A 15,721-nucleotide genomic window follows, 5' to 3' on the forward strand; every position below is an offset into this window, starting at 1 on the left:
ACGGTGGGTGTCATTATCACTGCAACTTCCCTTGGTGTGGTCCACTGGAGCTGTGGACCTTCTCCATTTTTATCATCATACCTTAAAATGATATGAGAAAAGCGATTAACGGCGTGGATAAAATAAATTTATCACGGTGGGCCCCACAGAGCCCTGCCCGAATGGATTACCGTCTGGGCGGGGATAGGAGGCAATCCGCGTCCGATCATCATAACCTCTGGTATAAATCAATGGTTTAAAATATTCTACCTCATAATCTTTTTCGGTATCTCCATCCACAGGAGCCCTGTCAATAAATCAACGGTTTGTTTCATTGAAAAAAAAAATACTAAATCAAGGAAGAGCAGTTTGCCTTACAAATCCAGGGGGGTTTCATCTGTTTTTCAATAACGAAATAGGATGGAATATAAAAATAGGCGCATCCAAAACTCACGTGGGCCTACCACACCAAACAGTGGGGATTTAAAGCTTTGAGTGACAAAAGTGTTGTATCAGGACGATATTTGTCGCTACAGTTTATCTGGGTGGTAATAACCCTATAAACGGTTTGGATGACATATAAACATCATGATCAGCTCCAGGAAGGTTTCAATGGTGGAAGTTTAGTTTCTGATTGTTTCATTTGGTGTGGCCCACCTGAGTTTTGAATTTGTCTGATTTTTCCAATCCTGTTCTATTTTGGTCTTTTAAAACAGATGGACGGAGTGGGATTTTCACGGACAACTCTTTGGAACCCGGGCACATGTATATCTCTCTGAGCGGGGTCACAGGCGATCCGCTCCCAAATCCAACGGATAAGAGTCTCGATGTACCTTATTCTAATACATCAAGATGTATATGTCTTTGCAGGAATCCTCTCAAAATGCAATACAAGACACCGACCGGTATTTATGTGACAGCGCGGTAATAAGAAAGGAGAAACAAAACACAGATGCAGCAGCAGCAGAAAGAAAAAGAACGAAGAAGAACGAACAAACTCTCTTCATTCTCTCTCTGCAAATGGCCCATCACCCCATCACCATCGGATCTCCGTCGCTCATTACCTTTTTCATAGAAAACGGGATCTGAACTCAGCCGTCGAATATTCCCTGGAATTTCATCAATTCCGTGGGCGGCCATGTATAACAATCCTCAGCTCTGAGATTTCCTCTCTCCAACATGCGGTTTGCTTTCTGGCGATCTAGAAATCGCTTCTCCTTGGAAGAACTCAGGTACTCTCTCGCTCTCTCCGCATCTTTCACGTTTTTTTTTTTCGTTGTGATTTTAGGGTTTCGATTCGGTACCAGATGCTGATTTTCTTTTGATAAAATTTATAATTTTTGCCCTGATCGCAATCATTTCTGGTGGTGTTTGGATGCGCCGACAAATTGGATTGTGATAATTAGTCTAATGAAGTGGAGAAGTTGAAATTTTAATTAGCTCTGTTGGCGTTGAAGTGGAGGAATTGGGGCTGGAAATTGTGATTCCGTTGGTTTTGAGTTGGACTCGAAATGGTTGGGATTCTGAGTGGCAGTGGATGTCGTTGCGGTATGTTTAAACTGACGGTGGGCAATTCAATGCATCTGAATGCATCTGGAGAGAATTAGAGAGGGGAGGGGAGGGGGACTATAACATATGAAAAACCCTAAGTATGCGGTTGGATGTGCAATTGGAGTGGATTGCGGACCTTCAGTTTGTTTGAGACGAGCATACAGAACATAAATGTTGAACTAGCTGTCACCTGTGTTACTTTTGAGACTGGAAGTGACGAGGTTGGAATTTAGAACCTGGAGCTTCAATAGCAATGCTAATGGAGGAGTTTTTATTTTAGTTGTTTCCACTTCATAGGGCTGATAATTGTGATTCAATTCAATGGTGCATCCAAACACATGCTTGGGTGCGGCTGATCCAATATGGAAATTGTCGCCCATTGTCAAGGATGCACTAATTGAGAGTGTTAGTATGCTTGAATAAGTTTTGCCTTGTACTTTGTTGATCGGGAGTACAGAAGCACATCCAGAATGTAGAAAGGTAGTTTGTTCATTCTTCTACTTGGGCACTGTTTCATAGCTTGTGGAGAGTGCCAATTCCAAAAAAGGTGAAGGCTTTTGTTTGAATGGTATGTCTGGGTGAGGTAATGATGATTGATAATCTAAAAAAAGAGAGGAATCAATGGAGCATCTCTTCATCATTTGCCCTGTGACACTTGGGACTTTGTTGATTGACCATGATGTTATTAATGATATCGATAGCAACCTTGCAATGGTTAGCAGGCTTGATTTGGTAATTGGATCAGCACTAAAGACTTTAGGCAAGAGAGTACTGTAAGTGCTGTTAACTTGCTTTAATAGGAAAATTTTTGATGCAATGTGATGGGCATGGCAATTGTTGCTTCATGAATGACATTTGGATTGCCTTCAGGATGCAGAAAATGTCGTGATTGGCGATTTCTGTTGTTTGAGGCTCACTTTGCACAAAAGATGCGTGAGATATATCCAAGGAGGTTTGGGTTACTAGTAGCATTGAGGCCTAGGTGATCAAATGGTGAGAGCCAGAAGTTGTCACAGTGGATCCTTGTGACATAGACCCATATTTTACCTTTTGAAGGTAGTAGCTCCCATGGCCAAGGACCCTCGTATTTGAGTGAACAGATCTGCCAAGGCAATAGGACTTAAGGCCCGTTACTGCATGCTTTCATAGGGTTTTCCAAAGGGCTTCATTCCGAGCTTGTCATATTCAATAGAATCTCCAACCAGCAAGGAGGTCCATAGCTTCTAGGATATTTGGATTATACAGGAACTTGGAGTAACTTTTGAGATGTTATTGAGGTGGTTTCCCTCATTGATGCACTTCTTTCCATCCTTAGCCTAATGCAATATCCAATGTCGATCCGATCATTATCCCCGAGGACAAAATTTTGACTATGATGGGGCGGCTCTTCATTTTTTCTGAGCCAACATCTTTTGATCCATGTGGCACATCACAATTGATCCCGGAGAGCCATCCCTAGTTGTTTGTGATGACCTTTGTTCTCAACTCCTACATAAAGAGGAGAATTTGGCATAAATATCAACCTTCTTTTCTTACAAAACCTATAAGAAAACTCACACTTAGAAAAATATTTGAATGCCTAACTCTTACTCTGCCTCCCTCCCTTATAGATCCTAAATGAATCTTTAATTAAAATCCCTCAAACTAAGATATTGATTTTAAATCAATCACAATTTATTTCAAACCAATCTAATCTTCTTTAATATGGTAAACGCCTAATAATAAAAAACAAACTTGAAAAGTAATTATATCTATAAAACAATCCCATATCTTCAATCATATCAATCACAACCTCAAATCAGCCCCCCATATCTCCCAAAAATAGTAAATTACGACTCTTGATTTAGGTCCCCAGATTTGTAAATAATCAGCCAAAAACTTAGCACATATTAGACTCTACGGTAGGCTATGGGCCTATGCCCTGCTGGGTCCTACAATGAGCTTAGATGAGCTTAAGTGGGCTGGGCCATAAAATGGGCCTAAGTGGGCCAGCATAATTTTTGGGTGGGGATTGGGTACTAACCCCCACCAAGACCTAGCTAGAGAGGGATGGTCCTATTAGGGGCTTTGTGGGGCCCACTGTAATATATGTGTTTTATCTAGGCTGTCCATCCATTTTGAAAGATCATTTTAGGGCATGAGCCCAAAAAGGAGGTAGATAGAAGGCTCGAGTGGACCACACCACAGGAAACAATGGGAATTGAATGCCTATTGCTAAAAACCTCGGGGGGGCCATGAAAGTTATGGATCAAGATGATTTTTATGTTTTCTTGTCATCCAAGTCTATGAGATCTTATGAATAGGTTGGATGGAAAATAAATATCATTGTGGGCCCTAGGAATGTTTCAACTGTGGGGATCCACCAATGCTTCCTGTGATGTGGTCCACTCGAGCCTTCGATCTGCCTCCTTTTTGGGCTCATGCTCTAAGACGATCTTTCAAAACGGATGGATGGATTGGATAGAACGCATATATCATGGTGGGCCCCACTGAGGGCCTGACAGGACTGTCCGTCTCTAGCTAGGTCCTGGTGGGGGTAGTACCCAATCAGTGCCCATAATTTTTGGTCTTTGTTAGCCTGTCAGTCGACATGCTTCATTCAACCTATGAGTTGTCAATAATGGCTTTGCCTTGTTTGTTCATAATTTGTTCAAGACCACTAAGGCAAGCCTCTTCCCTTGTGGCTGATCATACATGACAAAAACGATGGTCCCCCTCCCACCACATGTGTGAAAGCTTCCATAAACACATGGTGTGTGTTGCATTTGATCAAATGTTTAAGCTTTTAGCTCTACTCTTCTCTGATTTTAGCCATCAGACTAGACACTGGTCACTTAGTACTTGTTATCAACTAATTACTTGCATGGTACTGGCACGAACATTTGTTTTTCAAAACAATCCTATAGGTCTAAGTTGAGTTAGATTGTTAAATTGGGTTTCATTATTTCCACATCGAGGAAATGGATAATTTTATGGTATCTTCTCTTCAAGATAGACGGATGTTAAAAAAGGAAAAAAAAAGTGTTATAATTCTTATGATTACCTCCTTTGAGATGTTTGCTCCTTGACTTTACTAGAAACTCAATTGATTAAAGGGCTTGGCCTTTATTGATGCAGATAAAATCTGCAAGCCCAAAAACATGTCTGGCTAAACTTGTCGAAGTCTGTCAAGGACTAGTCAGACTATTCTTCAAAAAATAAAGTTTATTTTCTTTGAGAGATTTTAAAAATAAATTTCAAAAGGTATAAAGTTGAAACAAACCTATACAAATCAAATATGGGTTCCGAAGGTGTGAGATGAGTTTGAGAAGTTGATGGTAAGTTGCAGGTAGATTTTTCTTGCATGTTAATCAATTTTAAGTAATCAATAGCTCGTTTCATAGGTCTTTTCAAGATCTATGCTTACTGTTCAACATAACTTATGCGACTGATTGTAATGTTTCGTGCTTCAAATTCATCCTGAAAATCAGTGAGAGGGAGGGAAGGAGTTCTATGATTTTTATCATTTTATTCATTTTCTTCAATTTGGTGACAATTTTGTAAGCTAAGGAGCCAACTCTATGATCTTTTATACTATATTGTCTCATTTGAGGTATTTGTAGTGGAGTTTCTATTAAGTTAGTTGAAATTTTAGATTGGTTTTTGCTCCATGGCTAATGGGTTTGGTTAAGGGATATCCAGACCTTGAACTAGACCCACTTATAAATGGATTTAACGGGTCTGGTCGGGTTTGGGTCACCTTGATTTTATATCAAAATTAATCAATGTCAATTAATAATAAAAATTAAATTTAACTTCTTTTCATAATAACAAGAATGCAAATAATGACAATAAAGATCGGAATGATAGAGATGATTATTTTTTACTTGGTCAGTTACTCCACTTTGGCCATGGTGATAGTCTCCATGAACTTTTCTTCATGTGGGCCCCACCATGATGTATGTGTTATATCCACACCATCCATCCACCTTACGAGATCATTTTAGGGCATGAGCCCAAAAATAAGGCAGATTCAAATCTCAAGTGAACCACATCATAGGAAACAATGGTGATTGAACGCCCACCATTAAAACCTTCTCGGAGCCACTAATGTTTTGGATCAAGTTGATATTTGTGTTTTCCCTTCATCTAGGTCTTTGTGACATTATGAACAAGTTGGATAGAAAATAAGTATCAAGATGAGACCGAGGAAGGTTTGAACGGTGGGCGTCACTGTCTGTGATGTGGTCCACCTGAGATTTGGATCTGTCTCATTTTTTCTAATGTTCCCTAAAGTGATCTCGCAAAATGGATGGACGGTGTGAATATAACACATACATCATGGTGGGCCCCACAAATCTTGGTGATGTTATTGATGTCAACACACCACACCACCGACCTCCACTACCACGCAATCTAGGGCTGTACATCGAGCCGAGTTGAGTCAAGGTGGGTCAAGCTCGGCTCGACTCGTCCATGCTATACTCGAGTTCGAGCTCGCCCTCGAGCTCAACATTGAAGCTTGGTTTGTTTGCCAAAGCTGTTGAGTCGAGTTCGAGTTGAGCTAGTGGTTCGAGTCGAGTCGAGCTCGAGCTTGTTCATACATCTCAAACCCCAACCCGACCCAACCCAACCCAACCCCCCCAACCCGACCCATCCCGACCCAACCCAACCCCCAATATACAATAAATCTACATTAAATCTACATTGATATAAATCTACAATAAATATACAAGTTAAATAAATAAAAAATAAATTAAACACCTACCTCAGAGAGATTGGGAGAGAGAGTGATCGGGCCGAGTCGGGATTGGGCACGGGTTCGCTTGGAGAGATCGGGAGAGTGAGAGAGAGAGATAGAGACTGGTGGTCCGGTGGAGTGCTGGTCGTGCGAGCAGTGTGCTGAGCCTGGAAGTAATGGAGTGCTGGAGGGGCAGGCGTCGACTGGGTGGGGTAGTAGAGAGGTAAAGAAGAAAGGGAAAAGGAGGCCGGTCGTGCGGGTACGGTTTAGGGTTTCTTTTGTTTTGTTTTGTTTTTTTTTTAAAATGTTTTGTTTTGTTTTTTGAAAACTTTAAGTAACTTAAGTATATTTTATATATATATATATATATATATATATAATATAATATAATATAAATATAATATTAGAAATTTTAAATTTATTAATCGAGCCGAGTCGAGCTCGAGTTTGAGCTTCGAGTTGAAACGCACCATGCTCAAACTCGGCCCGAACTCAACTTGGGCTTCATAAAATTAGCTTGACTCAACTCAAATCGGCCATTCAAGCCGAGTCAATCCAAGCTGACTCGAGCCGAGTCGAGCGAGCTTTTCGAGCTAGCTCGACTCGTGTACAGCCCTAACGCAGTCCGGTAAACAACTTCCGTATCCTAATCGGACGTAGATTGCCTTCTGCAGGAAGTTCTTGCGCTGGGATGTTAGGTTGGGCCCACTGTGATGTTTGTGAGAAATCCACCCCGTCCATCCATTTTGCCAACTCATTTTAGACCATGAGACAAAAATGAGGCATATCCAAAACTCAAGTGGGCCACACGAGAGGGAAAAGTGTGGAAAGAAATGCCTACCGTTGAAACCTTCCTGGGGTCCACCTTGATGTTTATATGCCATCCAAACTGTTTATAAGGTCGTGTCCACTTGGATGAACTGAAAACACAAAAAACTTAGACTAATATAAAACTTTTGTGGCCATACGAATGTTTCAACGGTGGTCGTTCAATGCCCATTGTTTCCTCTCATGTGGCCCACTTGAGTTTTTTATCCGCCTTATTTTTGGTCTCATGTCCTAATGATGCAGGACCGATGCATGAACCAATTAACTTGTGAGATCAAGTAGCCGAATTAAGATATTTAACAAAAAAACAAACATCATTGTAATCATCACAAATATCATGAAAATCAAAAGAGCATCATGCATAATCTTAGCTTAAGCTACCAACATCGTAACACAAGATCATTAAATAAAATGAAATTAGGATCTAATGGATGTAAGGACATCCAATTAACATAGGGTATAGTCTCTTTCAAAATAAGAAACCTAATACAACCTAGGGTGAAAATTAGAGTTTCGGTAATTGGGGAAAGTAGGAAAATTAGGAATTTTAGGTTTAAGTTTAGGGTTTCAGGGATTGAAGAAAGGAGTTTTGATATAATGATTGTGGGAAACCAAAAGAGGCAAGTGAGATTCACACGTGTGGCATAGGAGGATGGGTTTAGGTCGGTTAGGATTTGGATTGTGGATGGATATGGGAAAGTAGGGTTTGGGAGAAGAGGAAGATCTGGGATGGAGAGAATAAAGAACTTGAAGAAAATACCTAGATAAGAGAGAAAAGAGAAGATGGTGTGGGGATAGATGGAGACCTCGCACCTCCGTTGATGAAGATTAGCTTCGCACCAATCTTACTTCCAAATCGTATGGAAGTATCTTCAAATCGCATGAAGATGGGAGAAGAAAGCAAGAGCTTCTCTCTCTCTCTCTCTCTCTCTCTCTCTCTCTCTCTTTTAAAAAATACAAAATCCAATGAGAGGGAGGTCACATGCCCCCCTCTTTTTATAGATTCAAGAAGTTTTAAAAATTACAATTATCCCCATGTCTTGTGAATCTAAACGAAAATAATCATAGTCTAAATAAAATCAACCAAAACACTCATAATATGTCTAAATGTAAAATAATAAAAAACTAAATCCTAAAAGATGATAAAGTCTAAAACTAATGTAGACGATTAATGATCAATGGCCCAATCATGTAATCCATGCGATCCACTGGCCCGATCGTCGCGTCCCTCTGATCCAATGGTCTGGATCAGTCCATAAAGCAGCCCACGTGCATCTTCCCAGTGTCTTCTAGATGCTCGCACATGCACATGAGGTCTTCAACACGATCACGGGTACTTGTCTAGCCACAGGGAAATCAGTGCGGCCCGCTTCCTCCTCTAATACGTACGTAAGGGTGTACGTGACGTGATGTCCTCATCACCTAAACTGAGCTGGCAAAATGGATGTACAGGGTGGATTTCTCACAAACATCACGGTGGGCCCGACTTAGCATCCTAGCGCAGAAACTTCTTGCAAAAGCCTTTCACGTGCAATCCGTGTACATCCTAATTCACTAATCCCACATGCAATCCGTGGTGCCTTGTATTCTCAGCCGGACATGGGGTGGATTTCTCATTTTTCCATGTTGCTTGTCAAGGTATGCAAGCATTTTTACCCGGTTTAAAACCGTGTCTGGATGGGTCCCTTGCAACATAGAGTAGACCCGCCCATTTACTAAAATGGGTTTGGGTCGGTTTGGGCCTAATATAAAGGAAACCAAATCCAGACCCGTTTAGCAACCGGGTTTGTTTTGGGACCCATACCCGTACCATTTAACAAATGGGACGGGTGTGGGTACCCCATTGGGTCTGCTGACCGATTTACAACCCTATTTCTCGAATATGGATTAGCTTGAGGGATCTAAATGCCTGTTGCATTGTTTACCATTCTTGTGCCAACCATAAATTGTGACATCTCTTTTAGAATGGCAGGTGATTTTTGCCTTTTCTTTCTAAATGCGAATTTCATGGATATTGTCATACAATTGTGTATTGCTGAGAATTTCTATTCTGGCTTGATTGCCACGTCGCATTTGTGTGAGTTAGCATTTCCTTCTCATTGTTCGATTGTTGAAGACTAATACGAATCTTCCGTTGCAGATATCTAACTGATCAACTGCAAAGAGTTCCTATTGTAAATGATCTTAACAAGGTAAATGATTGCTTGGCTTTAATTGATTTATCTGAGTAATTTCCATGTAGTATATGTTCTCATGTTCTTTATGTTCCATTATGAAGGATTATGTTATTGAGGCTCTGCGATCAATTGCTGAGATAATAACATATGGTGACCAGCATGATCCAACTTTTTTTGAGTGAGATTTCTTAAAATCTTGTTTTCTTTGATATTTATGCTCTAGTTGCACAATCTTGATTGTATTATGGATCTCCTATAGGTTCTTCATGGAGAACCAGGTCATGGGAGAGTTCGTGCGCATATTAAAAGTTAGTAAGACTGCGAGTGTTTCACTTCAGTTACTACAGACGATGAGTATTATGATTCAGAATTTAAAAAGTGAACATGCTATATGTAAGTCATTGACTACTGGAGTGGAAACTAGTTTAAGCATACAAAGTAGCTACTTTGGCTCTAATATTATGGTCTGTTCTTGGACATGTTGTGCAGATTACATTTTCAGTAATGAACATATTAACCACCTTATAGCATATTCCTTTGACTTTGGCATTGATGAGCTACTGTCGTATTACATATCCTTTCTAAGGTTAGCTTACCTAGCTGTTTTTTTCTCTCATCTTTCTCACCTTATAGAATCTTTTCTTTGTGATTTCATGTCTTTGGCTACTTTCATTGTAGATATGGTGGTCTTGATTATTTACGATCTCTACATAATCTCAACAGCTAATGCATTTTTTTAAAAAATATTTTCTGGTCTCTGAAGGGCAATAAGTGGGAAGCTGAACAAGAATACAATTTCTCTTCTAGTGAAGACCCAAAATGTATGTCTAGTACACACCTCTTGATTTGTGTTATCAATCCTTTCAAATCTTTTATGATAAGGATTCCCAGTACTATGTTATCTTCTTGAATCTCAATTTCATACATGCTGGTAGTGTATACCTTTTAGAGGATGTTTTTAAGAACTATGCATTGCACTTTGAAGCCAATCTGGTCAGATAATGAGCTATATCTCTCAATCTTGGCAGAACCAGCTTGAGACCCCACATGACTTATTTCCAGTCAAAAAATTATTTTTGGGCTTCTCGGGTAATTCTTTTAGGCTGCTGCATGTAGAATCTCTCATTTAGGTATGCTTGTTCCCATTTAGTTGGTATTAATATGACACCTTTACACAACTTGTTGGCCCTGTCAAGACGTCAACTTGGATCAGTTGACTGCCTGGTTGGATTGATTAGCACGAATTCAAATGCCTTAGTTATCTTGGGCCATGATGCATGTTTTCTTGCTCCACCCAGTGGTGGTTTTGTATTGGTGCTTAGTTCTGACATATTAATTCCATGTGCCTGATAAGAGGCAAAGAGTCTTGACCACATAATAGGTGCTTTTCTCCCCTTACATTTCATGCTATATTGCTATTGAGCTGCGACCTGCTTTTTTTTTTTTTCCTGTTGTGTCATCTAAATATAAAGTTGGCTTATGCATGAATTCAGGATGAAGTAGTTTCTTTTCCCTTGTACGTTAAGGCAATACGATTTGCTTTCCATGAGGAGAACATGGTCCGCATTGCCGTACGTGCTTTGACACTTAATGTCTATCATGGTAAGTTTGCATTTGTTTTCCTGCTTATGGAAATGTTGTTTTTGTGGAAATGAAATTATGGTCATACCTCTTATTATTATTGTTATTATTATTATTTTCATGCTTTTGTTTGCAGTTGGAGATGAATATGTTAATAGATATGTCACAAGCCCTCCTCTATCAGACTATTTCGCAAATTCAGTTACAAATTTCAGGAAGCAGTGTATCAGCTTAGATGAATGGGTTGCCGAAGCTGCCAAGTAAGAATCTTAGAGTTGGAAATAGTGGGAGTCTTATCCATGTAATGATCAAACGATGACATTGTTTTCCTGAGATAATAGTATTAAATTTGTTATCAAATTGTCTAACCCCAAATAGCTGTGACCAGGCTATGATGACGACGACGTTAGTATCAGATTGGTTATTTTATGTCATGTTTTTGTCGGTTGGTGGTTGCACTTTATTTCTACTAACAAACACCATTTGGATGCTGAGACAGGAACCCGGGCTCGTCTGATTCAACTTCTTCCATTCTTTCTGCAGTAGATGAAATTGAAGACACTTTGTACTATTTTAGTGATGTGATTTCTTCTGGGGTTCCTAATCTTGGAAGATTAATAACAGACAATATCTTGCAGCTTTTGGTATTTCCCTTGCTTCTACCTTCTTTGAAGAGGGAGTCTAGCTACGTAAGTTTCTTTACAATTTTTGTTTCCCAGCAGTGACATTCATTTTGTTGCTTGATTCTCCGATAATTTTTTAATGAACTACTTACTCCTAACCATTTGCTAGTTTGCTACTCCAGGGAATGCAAATAGGTGCTGCTACTTCCTTATACTTGATTTCCTGCATCTTGCGTGTGGTTAAGACCAAGGAATTGGCAAGTAGTATTGGTGCTGCCCTTTTCTGTCCTCCAGAGGCCTTCATTCCGAAGTTGGAATCCAAAACTAATGGCTGTGTATCTGATCATGGTCTACCTCATGAAAGCCAACAAGTGGACCTTGATGCTCTTGGTGTGGCAGACACGGGAACTTCAAGTGTTACCATACCGGATTTGTCTTGTTCTTCTCAGAATCATCCAGTAGAGGACACTTGCTCACAACACAATTATAATGGTGCGCATTTGTCTTTAAGGTAAAATCACTATAATTGTGACAGATGAAAGTCTACATCCACATTTAGATTTATTCTCAAACAGACGCATGCACACATACGGCACGTGCACACACACAGGAAATTCATATAAAATTTTGTAACTCGGTAAGGAAAAACTTTCAGTTGAAGTTTCTATGGATTTTATTATCCTTCTCCTTTTTCTTCCAATTTGAGATTCATCAGGGGTTGAAGTTTCTATGAATTTTATTATCCTTCTCCTCTTCCTTCTAATTTGAGATTCATCAGCGAATGATCGGTAAAGAACATTCTCAGGCACTAGGTTCTAACCTGTTCTTTCCTTGTGTTGTTAACCTTATCTTAGTGTCATGCTGGCAGCAAAGTGAGTAATAGATAATTGGACAATTCCAGGAAACTGAGGGTGTTGCAGGGCTGTGTTAAGTCTTAAAATATGTGATCCACTGACAACTACCAAATGATCCACGTCCTACCAATGAGAAAGTGACAATTTGATGGGAAAAGAACGTGTTGTGTTGATATTGAGACATGCATGCCTAATAATGATTGAAAAGCAAACACTTACATAAGAAAAAAAAGATGCTGTCAAATTACTGAGAAATTCACGAATTGACACTCCAGCTGTACTTAAACTAACATCTGCATATCCAAATTTACGCATTTATGCTTTTTACTGATTCCAATTTGATTCAAGTTTCCAAACTTTGTGTCGCCAGCATGCTGTTGTAAATGCTACCACCGTCCTCTATCCATGCATGCCAGAAACATCTTAGAATTTTGTTATATACTGGCATGTTGACCATGAATGCTATAGGTGCCATCTCTTAATTCTACAATAATACCATCTCTATTGCTAAGTATTGTCATGGGTGTCATTTGATGGATCCTTGAGTTCATCAAAATTTAAAGGGAATAATTAAGGAAATTCTATTCTTAAATATTTGGCTTGCCAGATCACTGCCATCGCTGCTCTTAGCTTCTGGAATATTTGATAATAACTCGAATTCCTGCTCATAGGAACTTGTCTTTGGGCTACTTGTTAAAATTTGTCACTTACCCTTTAAAGGTTTATTTTGCTTTTAGATGTACAATTTCATGCGTCCTAGCAGGGCACTTCTTTTAGACATTTCCGAAATTACTTATCATTCACTGGAAAGTTTCTTTTCTATGTACATTAATATGTGAGAATCTGTATTTGTTTCTGTTTTCCTAATCTACAGTCTTTCTGTAGGGACGTGTTGCTATCATACATCATAAGTGGGGATGACATACAAGCTTCTGGTGCTTTGAGTTTGCTAGCTACATTGTTGCAAACAAAAGGTCAAACTATTTAAATCATTACATCTAGTCCTTTTTACTTCTCATCCTGACATCTTGTTTGTTGAAATCTTTCTTGTTTATGTAGAACTGGATGAGTCAATGCTAGATGCACTTGGAATTCTTCCCCAAAGAAAACAACACAAGAAGCTCTTGCTGGTAAGTGTGATTGGCTGTTGGCCGTTTTGGATTACCCTTCTCAATTTTCTAAATATTGTTTTTTTTGGTGAATGTCAGAGGTCTGATCTCCCTTTAACTTCTAAAATTGACGTCTGCATATTGTCTTTCAATTGCTGAGCTGGAAAGATTCCTTAAGAGTTAAAAGCTTCTATCATGTCTTTTGAATGCCTTCAATATTCAAGGACTGTCATGAAGTTGCATGGTTCCGGTTGCGATCAGCCTACTGTTTTGTTGCTGGCAACAGTTCAAATTTGGAATATTGAGAGGTCTTGTTTGTGAATAATATAATCATGTTTGATGGTTTGGAGCATGCACTTGCCCAAAGTTCTTATCAGTTCAAAGTTGCATTTACTATCCCAAAGCAGAGAGTCTCATGGAATATTTCTTCCTATTTCATTCCCAATAGCATTTATGACTGGTCTTTCTATCCCATAGGATTTTTCTTTCTTTCTTTCTTTTTTTTTTTTTTTTTGTAAATTTAAAAGATGAAGCAATTTTTTTAGGCAGAGCCAAAAAGAAAAGACATAACAAAGACAGAAAAAGCAAGAAAAGAAGAAAAACCTAACAAAACTAAAAACTAAAAAACAACGGACCAGCCAACTAGCTGGACAACCTGAAGAACTATTACAACCAATCCCTCAGCAAAACCCTAACTAGGACCCTGGAAGAAGGCTGCCTTTTACTGTCGAAGCAACTATTATTTCTCTCCCCTCAGATAGACAAAAGGGCTGCAAGGAGAGCTAGTCTCCATCTTTTCCTATCCAGCTCTCCTGCTCTCCTCCATAGACTGCATGCCAGGACGGTAAATGACCTTCAATAGACAGAGGCATAACCCAAGAGACCTCTGCTTGGGCAAGAATAGCACCCCAAATAGAGCAGGGGAAAGGGTAGTGGAGAATAAATGATTGATGGATTCCGTATCCCCCGTACACCAGAGGCAGACATTGGGCAGGACCATGCTGATCTTATTCCTCCCTGCTAGCCAGGTGAATGTCCCAACCTTCGGAGGGGCTCCATAGGCCTAGACCAGGCTAGTATGACAAATGGAAATAGAAGCTTCAGGCTGCGACAGAAAGGAGTAGGACTGCATCAAGAAAACTCCCGAGCTCCCTATCTTCTAGATCAGCGAATCTTCCTTTTCAGAGGAGGGAGTGAATCCCTGTAGCCTGGAAAGAAGAAGAACCAAATCAACGATCTCACTGTCTCTCAGGTTCCGCCTGAATGGCAGAAGCTAAATCCCCTGAGAAACAACTAGCCACCGAGATATCAGCCTTGGGGCAGAGGGAAGCCAGGGCCGGTAATGAGGATCTAAGGGGGGAGTCTCCACACGAAGGATACTCCCAAAATTTAGTCCTAAATCCATCATCGATCGAGAATTCCATGCAAAGAAAGACGTTGTTGGCTACCCGGGCAATAACTCTCCACACTGGAGAGGAACAATATAAAGATGATGGCTTTGTCCTCTATCCCATAGGGGACACCCCATATTTAGCAACAATGATTGATCTTCACAAGCTCGATCCCCCTACTCCAAATTTCCATGCCCATTTCCCCAAAGGGGCTATATTAACCAAATCTAAACACTTAATTCCTGCCCCCCCTTCATCATAGGGAGAACAAACCTCGTTCTAAGGATGGGAAATTTTCTGCCAGGGGATCCACCTTGCCACAGAAATTCCCTTCTCAATTTATCAATGTGGAGGATAATAGATTTGGGACAACGAGAAAGAGACATGAAATAAACGGGCAAATTCAATAGGGAGGCTTTGATGAGAGTAATCCGGCCTCCCAAAGAAAGGAGTTTACTCTTTCAGGGGGAGAGCTTTCTCTCTACTTTTTGACGCAGGACATGAAATTAAATATGATATGCGAGATTCAGGCTTAAGATCACGTTAGTTCAGAAACAATTACACAAATTCCATATCCCACATGAAAGTCCAAACATTCAATTAAGGGGAATCTATGCGGGTCCAGGCCTACACATGATAGGGCTGGATCAATAAAAATTATAAGCCAAACAATACTCAAAGATAAGAAATAATCATCCACGCATGCATAGTAATCAGTCCCTAATCCAAGGGATTCAGAAATTCCAATTGGGGGAGCCCTAGGGTAAGAAAATTGGCAAATAACTTAGGGAAAACGTAATCTAGGGCTAGGATTTATGAAAAACGGCCATGAGAGGATAAAAGTGGATAAAAACCTGAGCCAAAAGACGATCCCGTGTGTGGACAGCAACAATGGCCAGACGGACGTG

At 40.0% G+C, this 15,721-nt stretch overlaps 1 protein-coding gene across 7 annotated transcripts in view; it reads left to right on the forward strand.

The window, feature by feature from the left end:
* Positions 1–846: 846 nt before the first annotated feature.
* LOC131217260 (protein TRANSPARENT TESTA 9) overlaps positions 847–15,721 on the forward strand; it is a 30,682-nt gene continuing 15,807 nt past the window's right edge. For 2 of the 7 annotated variants that reach the window (XM_058212135.1, XM_058212133.1), the window contains exons 1-11: positions 855–1,211; positions 9,219–9,270; positions 9,357–9,433; positions 9,515–9,841; positions 10,019–10,076; positions 10,749–10,857; positions 10,973–11,096; positions 11,336–11,525; positions 11,642–11,970; positions 13,199–13,287; positions 13,373–13,443. In XM_058212135.1, the coding sequence (XP_058068118.1) occupies positions 1,159–1,211; positions 9,219–9,270; positions 9,357–9,433; positions 9,515–9,841; positions 10,019–10,076; positions 10,749–10,857; positions 10,973–11,096; positions 11,336–11,525; positions 11,642–11,970; positions 13,199–13,287; positions 13,373–13,443 (1,479 nt within the window). In that variant the 5' untranslated portion in view covers positions 855–1,158. Of the gene's footprint in view, positions 1,212–9,218; positions 9,271–9,356; positions 9,434–9,514; positions 9,842–10,018; positions 10,077–10,748; positions 10,858–10,972; positions 11,097–11,335; positions 11,526–11,641; positions 11,971–13,198; positions 13,288–13,372; positions 13,444–15,721 lie in introns of those variants that run through there. The other 5 variants (XM_058212134.1, XM_058212136.1, XM_058212132.1 and 2 more) reach the window with 5 other exon arrangements.

The sequence above is a fragment of the Magnolia sinica genome, chromosome 10 (assembly GCF_029962835.1).
Source record: "Magnolia sinica isolate HGM2019 chromosome 10, MsV1, whole genome shotgun sequence".
Lineage (NCBI taxonomy): Eukaryota > Viridiplantae > Streptophyta > Magnoliopsida > Magnoliales > Magnoliaceae > Magnolia > Magnolia sinica.